The 18874-nt window shown below is 43.0% G+C and overlaps 1 protein-coding gene across 1 annotated transcript; it reads left to right on the plus strand.

Annotated features, from left to right (window-relative positions):
* Positions 1–3878: 3878 nt before the first annotated feature.
* On the plus strand, positions 3879–7520 carry LOC133896173 (BTB/POZ domain-containing protein At1g55760-like). Its single transcript, XM_062336722.1, has 4 exons — positions 3879–4428; positions 5338–5495; positions 5867–5982; positions 6734–7520. The coding sequence occupies exons 1-4, from the start codon at positions 4313–4315 to the stop codon at positions 7334–7336; spliced, it is 993 nt and encodes a 330-aa protein (XP_062192706.1). The 5' UTR covers positions 3879–4312; the 3' UTR covers positions 7337–7520.
* The last annotated feature ends 11354 nt before the right edge of the window (positions 7521–18874 follow it).

Here is an 18874-nt window from a genome sequence, read left to right on the forward strand (position 1 = left end):
TCCCGACATGCTGTGAATTGGACATTCACAATTGTCTTGGCAGTCGAGTGGTTCGAATTCGATGTCGTAATCCTTAGCACATTGATCTATAAATCGACTTACTTCGTCGCTTGAATCATCACTGGAAAGTTTGTCGTTGAAATTCATCCGATAGATCACCGGCTCGCCAGGGAGTGGGGTAAAATTATCGTAGAACTCCTCATCTGAAAAACCGGTTCTCGGTGAAGATTTGGACGATGTCGATGGTATCTTTTGCGTAGTTTTTTCAATGCCTTTTGTCATGATCACCACGGACGACATCAACTGTCGACAATTTGTGAACTGTCGATCTAACAAACTTGTTGAAACAATAGGGGATACTTTTTATGCAGATGAATCTTGAGAGAACACATTGGTGTTTTTATACAGGTACGGGCTTCTGAGAGGATAATAACCCTACGCCTTATTTGACTTTTATTGATTGAGCCTGTTAAGGAGGTATGTAGCTAGACTAGATGAATCTAAATCTAGTCGGTGACTTACTTGCTCAGTTTTTGTTGGCTTGATTGTCCTCATCCTAGCTAAGGACCCGTGGCTCCGTATATATGGGGTGACGTACGTCCTCTGAAGTCTCCTTCCTATTCTTGAGGCAAATCTTCTTGGTTACAGGATGTCTTGAGTATCTGTGGGTAGTTTTCTTTTATTTAAGAATCTCTTCATGTAAATAAAAATATATTTCAAAAATTACAAAAAATTCTAAGATACCAAAATAAAATAATTATTCATTACTCATGACTATATGAGATGTCATGTAGGATGCAGAGTCAAAGGAAGAGATGGAGGAGTAGAGATTGTTCCCACATTTCCGATCGTGATCAATTTCGGATATTGTAATTTTTCAATTCTAGTTTCAAGGAAAATTTGTACTTTTTATATGATTTTAGGCATTTTTCTGATCAATTTCGATGTTTTTCACCCCTAGCGGTGAGTATACATGCCCTGACATCCACTGTCTGAGTACCTGCTCTTAACGAGAACCCAGTTTTGACGAGATTACTGGTGACGTGAGTTCTTGCGCTACACAAGCTGCCACATCGGCGCAGCCAGAGAGAATCAAAGATTCCGAAACGCGGGGCCCCACCGGTTGCTTGTCATCTTGGGCCGCTGAGGGTGGTTCAGAGAGAGAATCCAGGGGGCAACAGGCGCGGGCCCCACGTAGAATCATGGAGATACTTTCCTTGTCCACTTGGATCTCCAAAGAGCAGATTGCAACAGCAGCTCTCATTCGCTTCTGTCTAAGCTTCGCATTGCACCAAATGAAATCTGTTCTTCCTGTAAGAATAATATTAACAATTCTTCAACAAAAAAAATCATTTGTGTCATGTTCATATGATAACGGCTTGTTAACCCTTGCAGCTGGATTCTCTCCAGATGTGTTTGTTTGCTCGAATTTACTTCAATTTAGTTCGATAGATGCGTATAATTTTAGAGAAAAACGTGTTTAGTTATCTATATCTACTGTTTCAATCGGATTTGATTGATACAAATATACGGCTAGTTTCACGGCGAATGCACGCTCCTGTATCCGTTTATAACATATCCACTTATTAATGTCATAAAGTTATTTTTATACGAGCAACCAATCACAATCTCAACTCTTGTATCCACTAATATGATCTCAAATTCAGTCAATCAAATAGAAAATTAATATAGTATGTCTAGACAAATACAAACAACTAAACACTTTTCATTTTAACAAACATGATTCACTCAGCTAGACTATACAATGCAGCTCTGCTAAACCTAGTCTGAGCACAAACACAGTGTACAGTGATGCTAACGACTTGAGTAGCGTGAATGCAATCCAAGACATAAGTGCGCTGTTCTCCTCGGAAAAACATTAAAATTTGCACCATGATCCTTTGCGATCAGACTAGGCAGTGCATATCTCAGCCATAGTTCAACTTATCAACAGTTACCGTTCGAAAATTATAGTAACCGAGCTTACTGTGCCGCATCGATAATAGAAACTGACTAATTTTCGAATTTAAACCCAAAAAATTCAAAAAACCAAATAAAAAAATAAAAAAATAAAAAAAATCCTAAAACAAACTAGAGACAATTCTAAGACCTTCTATGAAAAAAATTCAAAAATAATGTCGTTTGCATCATATTCTATATGGAGGAAGTTTGAAAAAAAAAAGTTCAAGCGTGCAGCTAATTTATTAACTTATGTTAAGAAAAAGCTTAACATATTAAAACATATTTTTTTATATAGTGAGTATCTTAAGAGAATCTTTAAAATTAGTTTCACTTCATTTAAAGTTTTATTAATTTCTTCATGATTCTTGTAAAGTTCATGAGCATAAAGTGAATATGTTAAGAAACATTACTATAATTAACTTTTTTATGTCTAATACTATTTTTTCTATATAAAGTATAGTATATGTAAAATAATAAGTGGTTTCACTAATTTTGGAGGTGTGATAGGTTAGTTATGAATTAATCTAGTTGCAACATATTTACACAATTCTACATGTAACAATAACTATTTCATGAGTTCATGTATTTTTAAAAGATATAGTATCATGTAAGAAGACTAACAAAATTAGTTTCATGATTTTTGGATTAGCAAAGAGTAAACTATGCATTTAACTAGGTTTAGCAAATAAATTTTCTCACAGAATATATTCAACCTTTTTATGAGTATAAATAATTTTATCATATAGATCATGTTACAAGGAAATCAACAAAAATTGTTTCACTTGATTTGAAGCTCAAATAAATTAATTATTGATTTTACAAAGTTGAGCTACTTTTTGAATTTTTTTATTGAACTTCACTAAAATTCGAGAAAATCACTCGATAAATCGCTAAAATCGAACGGTTACCGACAAATTTGAACGGTTGCTGATAATTCAAAAAATGCAGAAAAACAGCTCGATAAATCGCTAAATACGGTCGGTAACCGTAGAAAACCGACCGGTTACCGTTCGGTTGATTCGGTCCGAATTCTCATCGAATTTCAAATTTGACTGACTGAATTTTGAGCGAATTCTCAACGAATTTGCCACGTTATCGTGATAACTGTGATTTTTTGGTAACCGCAGGTGAGCGGTTTTCAGGATCCAAACAGTTTATGAACCTTATCTCAGCAACAATTATCCCACTTGTCGCATGGGCCTGAGCAAGTGTTGTGAACAAGAATACTGACAAGAAGATGAGAGAGAGGTTGGGAAGCAAAGGTGACGATTTGCTGCGATTCTGAAGTCAAAAGAGAACAAATCAAGGGTTGGGTCCATGGACGACAAAGATGCTAGATACATGCGTACAAGTGCAAAATCATTGCTCCGTTACGTTAATGATCCAGTAACCGCGGCTCGGTGGCCAGTAATTGAGCACCATTATCTGCCTCCGTTCTGAACTTCTGATAACAAATCATGCATGATCATTGCAAGAAGAGAAAATCTCTGCAAAAGGGAAGCAGGAAAAGGGATGGAGTGGTGCCTGAAGTGGAGTGGATGCGACAGGCGCGAGCGAAATACTGCTGCTAATCGGTGCGGATAATTAATCAAAGCATTCACCATCCGCAGGGCCTGTTTGTTTCAGCTAGAGATTCTGAAAAGCAGCTTATAAAAGCTGGATTGTGAAAAGCTGGATTGTGAAAAGCTGAATTATGAAAAGCTTTTAGACTGTAGATTCTAAAAAAATTTAATGGACAGTTTAGTAAAATAGACTTTCACAATCTATCAAAAGCTGAGGAAAATCAGCTTCTCAGATTCTTACAATCCAACCAGCAGATTTTAAAAAGCTATAACCAAAAACTACCTGTTTGTTTCAGCTTCGGATTATAAAAGCTGAAAGCCAGAATCCGAAGCTGAAACAAACAGGCCTAAGCCTGCCTCCTCTCACTCGCTCGCGAACGTCGTCCAAGCCATTGCGTGGTGAATTAATTCTCTCCCACTCCCATAGTCCCATGTCCCGTCCCACAATGATATAGCCGCCGCCGCCACTCTCCTGCTCCGTTGCACCCGCCAAGAACCGGGACAAGCAACCAGTCCTGCCAGTTCTTGGCGCACGCTTCCTTTGTGCTGTGTGTCTTGCTGCTAATAGAGCTGTCTTCTCGGAGTTCTTGAGCCTGGGCTGGTGGTGGTCGAGTCCCTGCATCGATCCCCGGTGGTGAGTCCGAGTTCTTGGCGCCGTGTTGCGGAGTGCATGAGGCGGGGCTGTGCAGGGGGAGGGACGAAACCTGGGGAAGGAGGCGGGGGAGGCGCTGGGGCTGCTGGGCTGCGTCAATGAGGTGGTGGCTGCGGTGGCGGCGACGTGGGGGCCCATGACCGACGGGGCGCGCGTGGAGGCGGCGCCGCGGCTCGCGCAATGGCGCGTCGACGCGCTCCCCTGCTACACCAACCGCAAGTCCCTCCCTTTCCGCATCGGCCTCTGGAACTGGTCCGTCCCTGCCAACACCGGTCACCCCTCCCCTCCCCTCCCCATCTCTCTCGACTTGTTACTTTGCGGTTTCTTGATTGCCATGTCGAGTAGGGTGCAAAAAGTTCGATACTTTGGGAGTGACTAGTGCACCTGGTGCTGCTCTGTGATCTGTTTCAGTCGTTTTGAATTGAATTTGACACGGAATCACCCGTACATGTGAATTTTGGGATGTTGTTGTTTTCATTAATTTGATGTTTGCGGAGGAGGTTCATAAGTTGAGATATCGTCAGTTTGCTTGTTAGTTCAAAAAGAGTGCAGAAGTTCCAATTTCTTTGGATTTCTTCGTCTTTTTCGTGTAGTGATTTTGATTGTAGCGGATTGAACTTTCATCAGATTATGGGTCTCAGTTTGAGGCTAAAAAAAGTTCAGATTTTTGGTAGCACAGCATATCATGTCCGAATTTGGTTTCTCTGATGGCGGTTTCAGTGTAATAGTATTTCAGTTTGTTACCTCGCTCACTACTTTTGGATGTATCCGCTTAAATTTTATACTTCCAATCGAAACTATATTCAGCTTCATTTTAATTATAGCTGGATACCTTTCCTCACCAACCTATATGTAGTCAGGATTTTTCTTAATCACATTTGGTCTCTGGGAGAGAAGTGGAGACTTTGCTTGGAACCATATATTTCAGACAAAGTTTCACTTTCTTGAACCTCCACTGATAATGGTTTCTTTTCTGTTATTACTAATAAAATCTTTGACCAAGCTGTATGCTTCCTTAAATTTTGCCAAAAGAAGTTTAAGTCATCCTCCACCTCAACACAATTAAAATTGTCAAGAATTCTTCATAGCATTAGTACAAGGGAAAATCGATACCATTTTTGTCATGAACTAACTCAAGGTTTCTGATGCCGCAATATGAAGGTACCTATCTGTGGAGAGAAACAACAAGCAGACTTATGTTAAGCTCTTTGCAGAGAATTCAAATTCTACCAAGGACGCAGCCCCAGCCCCAATAGCTTCCTTTGTCACCAAACTTCTCATATCTTTTCCTCCTAATCAAAAGACCATAGTTCACCCAGGTAAGTTTCTTCTACCAACAGTCTCTACTATCTCCCCTGTAATTGTGATGAACATTATCTTGATATGTACAAACATTGGAGATACGTTTGAATTTCTCAATATATTAGTCGACATAAAAAGGAAAGGAAACACCTACAGTTCATTTGGCTACAAGAATAAATGCAGAATTTGAGTAGCACACACCAAGCAATACAAAATTTTGTTCTATTGAACATAGAAATGATCAGTCAGGTTTCAAATTGGAGGCATTATTGTGATTTCAAGTTGAGTTCTGCGCACTAATAAGAGAGTGCACAAGGCATGTGTAGAGTGACAGCGTGACGCCATATGTTACTTATTTCTAACTAACAACTGATTTGCATATATGCAGGAATTTTTGACAAGCAGCTGAAACACGACGGTTTTGTGTGGGCAATTGATAGTACCGTTACAGGGAGATTTGTGATTGAGATAGACTTTCTTGACCTGAAGGTTGCAGATCCATCTGTAAGCACTGTCTCACTGTCTTCTTTTGATTTGTCAATGTTTGGTACAACAACAATTAGTCAGTAGGGTACGTGGAGTGACATCCTCGAGTCACCTGAAATCATGTCCAATCTTGGACAGGTTCACAACTTCACTCACAAATATCGTACAGAAACTTCTGTGGTTGCTTTCTTGTGTGGAAATAAACAACCCCTGATCCATGTATTGTCTTTGGGTTGAAATTATGCGCGATGTCGATATGACATTTGGAGATGTTGTTTCAACAGGAAATTAATCATGTTTCAAAGTCAGAGGCTATATTAAGCATAACAGAAACTAAAACAGAGATCTGCTGTCACTTGTCACTCAAGTTCGACCTAATATCAGGATATTACCTTTTCTTTGTAACTAAAAATTGCAAATATTGCAAGTGAGAATTCAAACTTTTATTGATATCATCAATTGACAACACCCTACAAGTCGGAAACAGACATGGTTTCAGTATTTTTTTTAAGAGAGCATAGTCAGACTGTTAGTTCAAAAAGAGAGAGAGAGAGAGAGAGAGAGAGAGAGAGAGAGAGAGAGCATAGCCAGACTTTTGGTCTATTAACCATCAGATCTCAACATACGTTTCCTTTGTGCACATCAGTTACTGGAAGAATTTCACTGACAAGAATTAACATAAAAAACTTATTCAGTATTCACATCTTGTGCTTGTAAGTTGTAACAATCCTCTGACGGTCTCACCTCCTGCTCCTGAACTGCATTTCAGGGTGGCGAACCGGCCTCAATCTGGACCTCCTACCAGGTCAAGCAGTCTTCAGACAACACCGCACTGTCAGCTCTCGCTCGGATGCTGCAAGAGGACATGCTCACCGACATCACGATCAACGCCGCCGACGGCAGCGTCCGGGCCCACCGCGCGATCCTCGCCACCCGCTCACCCGTCTTCCGGAGCATGTTCTCGCACGACCTCAAGGAGAAGGAGCACTCCACCGTGGACATCTCCGACATGTCCCTCGTCGCGTGCCGGGCCTTCCTCGGCTACATCTACGGCGACCTGCGCGGCGAGGAGTTCCTCGCCAACAGGCTGGCCCTCCTCAGGGCCGCCGACAAGTACGACATCGCCGACCTGAGGGAGGCGTGCCACGAGAGTCTGCTGGAGGACATCGACGCTGGCAACGTGCTCGAGAGGCTCCAGACCGCGCACCTGTACCAGCTGCCGAAGCTCAAGGGCGGTTGCTTGAGGTACCTAGTGGATTTCAGGAAGGTGTACGAGATGCACGACGATTTCAACGCGTTCCTGCAGACTGCGGAGAGGGACCTGGTGGCTGAAGTGTTCCATGGTGTTCTTGCAGCATGGAGCGGGCGGTAAGGATGCCATGGAATGTGTGTATCTTGGTTGGTTGAGGTGCTTTGGAGGGTTCTTGCTGGAAAAGCGTGTAAATATACATATATACAGTATATACGTGCCAGTAGCTGGCCTGAAATTTAATGTGTATACCTTGATTGGATTTTGTTCTCATCATGTCATGTGTAAATCTAATCATTGTATCTTACATGTATTGAATGCAGGGATTTCAATTTCGTTTTACAATTTTTTTTAATCGGTGAAAAGACTGAAATTCGCTAAATTTTACCGAAATTCACGGTATTTTTTTTCTCTGCTACGTGAGTCCCACATATCAGATAAAGAAAATTTCGAGATTAGATATTCCGTTCATCTCCGAAATTCGCAAAATTTTGACGAAATTTAATCCCGAGTTGAATACTGTTCTACTGCTTATGGCTAAAGTCACTTAGAGCCTGTTTGGTAGAACTCTCTTTGATCCAAATTCTCTACGGAGAGTGATTCTCTATAAAAAATGATTATATGGCTGAAAGTGATTATCTAAAAGGAATCAGATTTGAACTGGTGACACGAGGAGAGCAAAGCTCATTTTCAAAACAGGGTCAAGCGGTGCATATATGAAAGAAGTGATTCTGTACGTCAAGTGAATCAAGAGAAGCTGTTTTTTTTAGCTCTCCAGCTTTTAGTCTATTTCAGAGAATCACTATTATAGATTCCATTTAAAAAAAAAAACTGAAAACTGTTATTTAGCAGAGCTCCTCTGATGATAGATATATGCTAAACTGATGCCTTGTCGGATTAGAATCATCATCTGCAGAGTGGCATTTATTCGTAAAGCCAAGCCATGTACTGAAATGTCTCCCTCTTCTGTTCAGTTGAAAGTAAGGCAAAATGATTTGTGAAACTTTGGTCTGTTTTCACTAATCCAGTCGTCACGTCGTTGTTTACACAGGGTGCTTACTTGAAGACAAAGTGCAAGAAGATAAAGAAAGGACCCGGAGCACTGACAGTACGATTCGACAGCCTGAAGTTTATATAAAAACAGGGAAAATAATTCTTGCAGACAACAAATGGCCTATTAGCTCAGTTGGTTAGTGCGTCGTGCTGCGACCTGCATGGGTCGATAAAGTTTTTACATTCTTGATTTTTTTTAAATACTTTCCTGTTCGTTTAAATCAACCTTACTGCTCTTTAATTTGTTCTTCTAATACTTTCCTGCTCGTTTAAAACAACTAACAAACTAGCTGAGATCGAAACCATTTATCCGACCGTAAATTAGCATATACTTCCAAACTAGCTAAGATGTAAACCGTTTGTACATAAGATTAACGATTAGAGGAGGTGAATAGATATCTCGTAGAATTTCTTTTTAAACTTGATGACCTTTTCCTATTGAGTCATCCAACACATCTCAAAGAACACAAGTGGTAGCAAACAAAAAGAAGCAAGGGAAAGAACCGAAAAACTGTGACTCCATAGATGGAATATGAACACAAGATTTCATTTAAGATTAATCTATGAACCTAGTCATGAAAAGATGATAACTTTTGAAAAAAACTTAAAAAGATGGTCACCAGATGAAGAAACTCTCTAAGTTGATGGTCCCTATAACTATACCCCTCTATTTATAGGTATAGGGAGGTGTCTTAGCCTTTAAATTTTCTTGTTCTCAAAATACTCATTACTTATAATGGCTTCCTCCCTACCACCACTTTGATCCATTTTTCACTCCGTCAATCGAACGATTGTGGCACCTTAGAGACTTTGACCCCAAGCAAGCATCCTGATATCGACACGTGTACCCTGTCTTGCAATCTTGGCCGTCGGTAAGTCTACCCCGCTTTTGATCCATCGGGCCATCTTGTCACTTGCATCGATATCCCCTTTGCTTGACTTTGTCACAACGTCATCTTCATCCTTCTTTTCATGCTTTGTTTGACTTTTATGTGCACAACTAGGACCACCCTTGACACCGTTCGGCCTCCTCGATCGTCTGGTACCAAGCACCCCACTTGGCCCTGATTGTCTCGTCATTGTTCGCCAAGTTGTATCCTTGATCTGCACAACTTTAGACAAGCAAATACATATATCTAATTCCATTATAGATTAGTCTATAATCAAAATCCTTAGTTAAAACACATCTTGGAGAAATCGTGAACGCTGGATGGTTCGATGTGCACACCTCATGAATGCTGGACGATCCCTATAACATCCCAAACTTTGGCTAAATTGAATTTCAAAATTTATTCAAACAAATTCTTTCAAATCAATTCAAAACCATCTCAAATCTCTTTCCAAAAATTCCAAAACCTCAAATCCTTTCCCTTTACTTGGGACCAATCTTCTTTTTCCCATCTATCCGGCCCATTTTTCTTTATCTCTTCTTTTCCCTTCATCACCCGGCCAGCCCACCCATCCATCTGGCCCGGCCCAGCCACTTTCCTCCCTCCCTGGGCCGCCCTCACCCCCCCTCTCTTCTCCGGCCCACTTTCCCTCTCCCTTTTTCCTTTCCCCGCGCTGCGCCGGCCCAGCCCGAGCGATCCCCCCCTTCTCCTTCCTCACGATGCCCGCGCAGTACACGCACACGCGCACGGAGCTCGCTCGGCCATTGTACGCGCGTGACCCCCCATGCCTGCACGGTGCGCACGCCATCCCGCCGTATCGTCCTCTTGCCCCTCCCCTGCCCTAGTTTGTCACTTCCCGCAGAGCCGTCAACGATCGTACCTGGGAAAGTCGGCCGCCGGACGCCACGGTGTCGACCTCTCGCCCCGGTCCCCCACTTCTCCTTCCTCACGTCGCCCCTCCAGTACGTGCGCGTGGAGACTCGAACGACTGCCGTGCTGTCCTCTCGCCTGCGGCCGCTTTCAAGTCGCCTATGACCGAGCACGCCGAGCATACTCGTCGCTGTCCTTCGACCGACGAAGCTCCCGCCTCCTCCCCGCCTATAAATAGCCTCGCCTGAGCTCTACCTCTCCTCACCGCGACCACCTAAGCTCTTGAGGCAAGCTTCTCTCTCTCCCATCCTCTCCCACACTCTCTCTCTCTCTCTCTCTCTCTCTCTCTCTCTCTCTCTCTCTCTCTCTCCGCCGAGATTACCTCCCCGGCGATCTCCTCGGTCGAGCTACCAAACACCGCCATTGTTGGCCACCGAGCACCACACCAAGCATCTCCACCCTTCCCCTCACTTCCCTCCCTCTCTCATGCCCTCACCAAGCCGCCCACCGAGCTACCCGAGCTGTGCCGATGGTGATTCGCCGCCGGCCATCTCCGCTCACTACATGAAAATGGACTCCCCATCCCCTTCTCTCTCTTCCGGCGCAATCCCCGTCGAGATTGGTGGCCGGGAGCCATGTTCCGGCGAGGCTCCGATGAGCGCGCCACCGTGGAACCCTCGGCTTCGCCGTCCCGAGCCGTTCCGGTGGACTGCCACCACGCCGACCGACACCGTCGCCCTCCCGTCTCTCCCTTTCCTCTCTGTGTTATCCTGACAAGTGGGCCCGGCCGGCTAACGACCGTTAGCCTGACCGTTAGTTCCCCGCTGGACTGATGTGGGCTGATCTGGCCCAAAGACCTGCCCATTAACCGAGCCCAAGCACAATACGAGCCCGCCAAAAAACAGTAGACTTTCTTAATTTCCAGAAATCGAATTTTTCGAGGAATATTCCAGGAATATTCCCTTTTTTCTTTTTCCCAAATTAAATTCCTGGCAAACTTCCAAAGCCCATAAATCCTCCGTTTCAACTCCGATTTCGACGATTCTTCCACCGATATTCTTCTAAATTCGTGCTCTATCTATTTATACCAGTTTATTATTTATTAAAAATTAATTATATTTTATTTGTATTTATTTGTGTGTTGCTATATTGATTATCGTGTCTAAAAGCCGGAGAGTTCGTTGAGGAGGAGGAGGAGCAGGTGCCAGGAACTCAGGAGTTCGAGCAGGACCCCCTCGAGGACTTCAATGAAGGCAAGTCTCAATCCATTTTCCCTTTGACCATATTGAACCCGGTTTTATCAACACCACCCGTAGCAGCCGTTTTACTCCGATATAATGCATGTAGTATTATTAGTTGGCATATTTTAAACTGTTGATCTAGCTATAACCTAATGTAGCTTAGCCAGCCATTTGTGTCTATCATGTATGCTTGATCTTGGTAAACCTAGGTTTTCGCCATAGCTAATTTACTTATGACTAGGCAATTACCTTGTACTAGTGTGCTTAGGAATGATAATCTTTACTATTACTTCATACGTAACCACATCTAGCTTTTTCAAAGGTGTAAAACTATATGTTGGTGTTGTGTGGGTTATGGTTGGGTAAGACCACGTTGGATGAGAATAATGAATCCTGAGTTAGGGTTAGAGCCGGGGCAAATCAGGATTCCTTCGGGAATGCCTAGCGAGTCGCAGTGCTGTCAGTGTGACAGGCTTCGGGAGGAGTGCTGTCCGTGTGGCAGATTCCATGTGGAGATGTTTGCATTAGCTCGTTTAAGGACTGAGTTGATGTGACATCCTACCTAATCTATACAATACAACCACTCGACCCTGTATGGGCAGGGCTTAGTCTAAATCCCCCAGCTAGTCTACTACCGTCTGGAGGTAGTCGTGTAGCGGGGAACCATGGAGCAGGGGCAGGCGGTGCAGGCTTGGCGACCCGGTTAGAGGCCTAGCTAAAGGTCATGAACCCCTGGTTAGCTCCTGTAGGCGGTTAGTGTGATGATGTTGTGGTGGGTAATGGCTTTGTTGAGCCGCGCTTCCACAGTGGTGGATTGTTGTCGAGCTCAGCTTGTGGGTAAAGTGTACAACTCTGCAGAGGTAAAACTATTCGAATAGCCGTGTCTATGGTCATGGACGAACTATGGTTCGATCGCAGCAACTAGCATGGGTTGCTTGTGTTTTTCTTGTGAGTGAGTGGGCAAGGTGTGCCCTATTTTCGAATATAGGTCCGGCCGTATGCCATGGTTTGCCGTGGACGGGGTGTCCAGCAACAATAAAATTTGGACAACCATATTTTATTACCGTTGTCATTTTCATAAAATTCTTTACATAAATTGAACCATGCACGTGTACAACTTAGCTTTTTGCAAAATTCAACCTTACAGCTTATCCTTGTCATCCTCTTATGCATGTATTCGTACCCCTGCCGTAGGGCAAGGGTTGAGACTTGTTGAGTACTCTTGTACTCACCCTTGCTTGTGCTTTCAGAGGATGATCCAGACTTCACCGAGGCAGACGGTGAGGCAGACGAGTAGGCTTGGTCGCGTCTGCACCCGAGTTGCCTGTGGAGTGGCGTGTTCGTCATGCTGTCTCTGCTGTGTACTCTATTATCGTGGACCTTTTTAATAATGCACTTGGGCTTAATGTTGTATGTGTTATTAGGATGGTGGATTATGCTCACTGTCTCTCGTGTTGTATGGCATTGATAATACCTGCTGTAAGACTCTTATTTACCAGTGACTGATTCAGGAACTGGTATAATAATGGTTTTAAGCACCGGGGATAACCCGGGGCACTTCAATCCCGCGTGTGCAAATCATCAAGCTAGCAACTTCTGCAACCTCTCTGCACTAAATGCTCCGGCGTATTCTCTGGCGTGCACACTTCCAATCGCTGGACCATCCAGCGTATGCAACTCCTCCAGACCAGCAATTTTGCAACCCCTCTGTGAAAATTGCTCCAGTGTTCAATACTTCCATCATCGGACCATCCGGTGTTCAAAGCTTGATTTCCTTCAAAAACTTGTTCTCTACAAGAATTAGTCTGGTGTTCACAAGAGTATATCACCGTACCATCCGATGCATATATGTCCACCAAAGCCAATTTTTCAGCCTCTTTGCAGGAAAAGCTCCAGCGTGTACACTGTCTAAATGTCAGACCTTACGGTGCATTCAACTCCCCAAGCACCGGACTATCTGACGTGTGTGATTTTCCTAGACTCAGAAACAAACACTCCAACTCCATTTCCTCTTCAACTTTGGTTAGTCATGATTGTCAATGCAATACACATACATGCTTAATCAATCCAAAAATCAACAAAACAAATTAGGGATGACAATTTATCTCGATTATATGTTTACCCATAAGTAAATACTCGAATAGGGTAGGGTATGGGTAGCATTTGGTATCTACAGGTACGTTCATGGGTAGAAAATACTACCCGACATGTATACGGGTATGGGTATGGGTAAGGCATACCCATACCCATGAAACTCGTATACCTATATAGATTGATAACAAGTGGGTATTCCATCAAACCCTAATATTCTACATCATACTAGTAAATTGCACATGATGGCTTAATGCACAGTCTGGCTGTGCTCCAACGTCATTCTTGTTTCTTTTGCTCCTGTAGAACATTGCTCAAGGCCATGGGCCGAGTGGCCACATAGGCCCAAATGGCTGGCCTCATCCTTGGATTCTTCCGTGTGAGGGTTTCCTCACAACGAGACGGAGGGGTGACAACGCATGCCATGGCCACTCGAGTCCCTCGCGTGCTCGCATGTCGTGCGGCCGGAGGACGAGGGCGTGAGGGCTGGTGCGGATCCCCTCTCCTTCATCCTCTCCAATTTGAAGGTCTCAAGTTCTATCCCCCGCCGGTTAGCACAAAACTTGACCCATAGCTCCATCTCATCCATCTCTTTTCCCTGCAATGTGAGCATCCTCTCTGGTGAATAGCTACGTGATTCTAGCATCCCCATCTCGCCCTCCTCATCCTCTCGGCCTCCTGATGCTCCTGTGCGCGAATCCCTTGTGGATTTGCCCCCTGCGGTGGAGGCGAGGGTTTGAGGGTTGCACAGCTTGTGGTGGTCGATTTGAGGCGGTGCGTGCGAGTTGGAGATGATCGACGTGCAGTGGGAGACAGCGGTGCGATGCTTCGCCCTGCCCTGTCACGCCACCCCCCGCCCCGTCGCACTGCGTCGCCCTGCCACCCCCGTCACATTACTTTACCGTGTTGCTTGACCCCGGCCCGCCCCACTGTCCCGCGGGTAAACGGGTACACCCATAGGTGATGGGTACCCACGGGTGACGGGTTTAGGGCTGGCCCTTCGCCCGGGGGCGTTCGCAGGTATACCTGTGAGTGGGTAAAAAATCGGTGGGTACGGGTATAAGTGAGCACTAACCGTACCCATCGTACCCGATTGCCATCCCTAAACCAAATCTACAAGTTTGTCAATCACTCATCACATATAAACCAAGTCATATTTCAACTTGGCTTCTCAATCTCCCTCTTGATGAGTGCATTGACAACCCTAAAAGCACAAAAAATTTGGATTGAACAACACCAACAAGAGAAGCTCATCCAAGTGATAAAAAACTTGAGAAAGAGCAAAACATGCCACTTTTCATAAGAGAGATTGCAAATGCCCGAAGAGAAGCAGAGACGAGCCAAAACGCCATAAAACTCTAATGCTATGCTCCTCCTTGATGAACACACATTTATCATATTTTCTTCCCCAGTCATCATGCAAGATTCTTCTTTATAGCTTAATGCATATCCCCCCAATGCAAACATCAAGGACAAAATACCATGCAACGTATGAACATGCAATCCTAATGAGCTTTCACATGTATACCACAAAACATCTGCAAATGCTAGAAACACTAAAGGGCTTAGGACAGTAGAATGTGGTGCTCACAAGTGCACAAAGGCTAAAAAAGATACAGTGTCACAATATCATAAAACTAGACAAGCTTAACTGAAGAATTATTGGTGCCTCATGCTTTGGCCCACACCTAACTCAGAAACAAACTTTTGCCCACACCTCAATTTCCCACTTGCACTAGAGTCAATCATGTAAGTATCTAATACCCATAGTTCTCATGTGCGTCTCATGCATTGGCTGCGGGAGTGGCTTTATCAACGGATCAGAAATATTCAAATCCGTGTACACCTTGCATATCTTCATGTCACCCCGATCTAAAATCTCTCGAATAAGGTGATAGCGCTGCAATATGTGTTTGGACTTCTGATGCGACCTAAGTTCTTTGGCTTGCGCAATGGTTCCACTATTATAAGAATAGAGATCTAATGGATTAGAAGCACTAGACACCATACCTAACTCAGAAATAAAATTTCTTATCCAAACAACCTCCTTTGCAACTTCAGAAGCTACAATATACTCCACCTCCATTATAGAATCGACCACCGTTTCTTGCTTGGAACTCTTCTAATTCACTTCTCTTCCATTGAGGCAAAACACAAAACCAGATTGCGCTCTCGAATCATCCTTGTCAGTTTGGAAGCTAGCATTGGTGTAACCATTTACAACAAGCTCCTCTTCACCTCCATAGACTAGAAACATATCCATACGTGAGCTTCACCCAGGTTTAATTGGTATCTACTCGTAACACTTAGAGCATAGGAAACATTTGAACGTGTACAAAGCATGACATACATGATGGAACTGATAGCGGAAGCATACGGGATCACACTTATCATCTCGAGCTTATCAGTGGTCGAAGGACGCTGACTCTTTTTGAGAGTGATGCCATGTGACATTAGCAAGAAACCTTTCTTGGAATCCTGCATAATGAACTTTTCAATACCTTGTCGATATATGTGCTTTGGCTTAATCCGATCAGTCTTCTCGACCTATCTTTATAGATCTTTATGCCCAATATATATGATTACCTCTCCTAGATCTTTCATCGAGAAACTCTTTCACAATGAATATTTGACAGCATTAAGCATTAAAATATCATTTCTGACCAATAATATGTCACCTACATATAAGATCAAAACACGAGTGCGCTTCCACTAACCTTTTTGTAAATACAAGACTCTTCTTCATTCTTGATGAAACCAAACCCTTTGACCACTTCATCAAAACAAAGATTCTAACTCCGAGAAGTTTGCTTCAGCCCATAGATAGACTTTTGTAGCCTGCATATCTTCCTAGCATTTTTCGGATCGATAAAACCTTCAGGCTGTGCCATGTACAAATCCTCACTTAGGTTTCCATTAAGGAAAGTTGTTTTGACATCCATCTGCCATATCTCATAGTCATAATATGCAGCAATTACTAGGATGATCTAGATAGATTTTAGCATTACGACGGGCGAAAATGTTTCATCATAATCAACACCTTAAATTTTCCTGAAACCTTTCGCCATCAATCTGCCTTATAGATGTGAATATTTCCATCAACGTCTATCTTTTTCTTACCCATTTTCACTCAACTGCTTTAACACCATCGAGTGGATCAACCAAGTTCTAAACTTGATTATCGTGCATGAATTTTATCTCGGATCTCATGGCTTCAAGCCATCTCTTAGAGTCCGGTCCCACCACTGTTTTCTAGTAAGTCTTAGGTTTATCATTGTCCAACAATAATATATCATGTTGCTCCGTGGTTAGGAACATAAACCTCTCAGGTGCGCGTCTGACCATTTTCGATCGACGTGGAGCTGATGTCTCTACAACATGTTCTGCAACATCCAATTGTGGTTCAGTATGGGCTAAAACACTTTCTGATGGTTCCTGAGTTTCTTTGAGTTGCATCATACTCCCACTAACTTTCTTTGAGAGACTCTTTCTCCAGAAAAACACCATTTCGAACGATAAACACTTTGCCTTCTTTCCGTTATAGAAGTAATATCCTTTGGTTTCCCTATGATACCTCACAAAGAAGCATTCATCTGATTTGAGAGTGAGCTTATTGGATGTCAAATATTTTACATAGTCCTCACAACCCCAGAACTTAAGGAAAGACAACCCGGGATGCTTTCCGGTCAATATCTCATATGGTGTCTTCTCTACAGCTTTAGATGAAATCCTATTTAAAGTCAACATAATAATTTCTAGAGTGTATCCCCAGAAGGGTAATGGATGATCCGATTTGCTCATCATGGACCAGACCATGTCCAACAAAGTTCGGTTTCTCCATTCAAACATCCCATTACATTGAGGCGTACCCAATGCAATCAACTGTAGAACAATTCCACATTGCTTTAGATGATCACCAATGTAGCATCATGAGTTTAAGTATGCTGATTAGTTACAAATTTCATTCCAATTTAATTTTTTATATTAATTAAGCTAACTAAGATTAAGAAAATAGGTATGTGGAGGTATATGTATCAGTATATATACATTCATATATATTAGATATGCTAAGCTGGATAGGAGTCCTAGAGTGCACTAGAATCAATTTCAAAATAATCTTGTACATTAGTTGAGTTTTTGTAGTTCTTTGTGTGGAGATTTGAAATTAAATATCTCTCAATTTCAAATCTACTCTTAGATTATGTTCAGCTCAAATCCCATTCGAATTCAAATTCTTAGATTCAAATCATTTTCAGAAGTCTCGAGATAAAGTCCAATTCATCAATATCTTAACTGTCTAACTCATATCTAATAGTTCATGGTGGAGTGAAGTGAGAGGATCTCGTTCTTTGCTGCCCTATCTAAATGCCAATAGAATGTGATAGTCTAAGGGCATATATAATGCAAGGATAAATAGACGGTTAAAGAGAGAATGCCCAAAAACCTTCCTAAGAGTCTCAAAGATATAATGGAAAAAACAATCTTATGGATGCTTAATTAATTGACCTCTATTAAGTGCCAGTTTAAGCATCCGTAAACCCCAACACTAATCAGGGATGTAGCACTAATTTCTAGTGCTAATCACGGTTGAAACCACCAGCCTAGAGCGCCCACTTTGCCTTCCGCGCGACTGGCTTGGCCCAAGCATCGAGCGCCTGGTGGAGCCGCGATTCTTTCCTGGCGCCATGCATTGAGTCCCACGGTGGCAAAAAAATAAAATAAAATGGAAAACCGCCTATAAGCGTCTACCACCTCACCGCGTTGTCCATGGTCTAAGGGCATCCTAAGGCCATGTACAATGCAACAACACTTATATAGATTATATAGATGCTTAAAGAGAAAGAATGATAAAGAATTTGCATATGAGTCTCAACCTACAATAGAAACAATAAAATCTCCTTGCTAATCTTCAGTGACCATGCTGAAACTGTTAATTTTCATCCTGAAACTGCTCCAAGCGTCGGTCGCTTTTGTGAGCACCGACGCCGCGGCAAGCGTCCATCCGAACATCGACGCTGGCATGAAAAAACGACAACCACCCGCAAGCGTCTAGCTAAGCGCTCGTGCTTTAATGGAGGGATTCCTTTCGCGGATTTTCGTACATGGCCTAAGGGATTCTTTTCGCGGATGCTATTTACGAAGGGATTTTCGTTTACTTTAGTGCTTTAACAACTTCTCTTTACAGTTCTCGTTATGAAATGATTCACAATGTTATCCCCTCTAAGACGGTATTCTCTCTCATTTCACTTCACAAATCTCTTTCAAAGAAAGTTGTTGGAGGTGAAAGAAAATAAAGAAAATGGAAACGAGGAGGGGAATCAGGAAGGAAACAAAATGAATGAAATATGGTTGGGATGCTATAATGGGGATCCGTGTTGGGGAGAACTAAGTGGTAGATCTGGCCAAGGCTCACCGCTGGGAACGCCAGGTTGGAGGTGGCGTCGCTCGATATGACTTGTATGAGAGGTAGGGTGTCGGTGACATAGGAACCAGGGGTCCCCGAGTCCCGAGACCAG

The sequence above is a fragment of the Phragmites australis genome, chromosome 16 (assembly GCF_958298935.1).
Source record: "Phragmites australis chromosome 16, lpPhrAust1.1, whole genome shotgun sequence".
NCBI classification, from domain to species: Eukaryota; Viridiplantae; Streptophyta; class Magnoliopsida; order Poales; family Poaceae; genus Phragmites; species Phragmites australis.

Bases quoted from the DNA above. Each gene is read 5' to 3' on its own strand.
- LOC133896173 (XM_062336722.1), top strand. From the start codon at position 4,313: ATGACCGACGGGGCGCGCGTGGAGGCGGCGCCGCGGCTCGCGCAATGG. The intron at 5,496-5,866 runs GTAAGTTTCTTC...GCATATATGCAG, and splicing joins AAAGACCATAGTTCACCCAG to GAATTTTTGACAAGCAGCTG. The intron at 5,983-6,733 runs GTAAGCACTGTC...ACTGCATTTCAG, and splicing joins TGAAGGTTGCAGATCCATCT to GGTGGCGAACCGGCCTCAAT.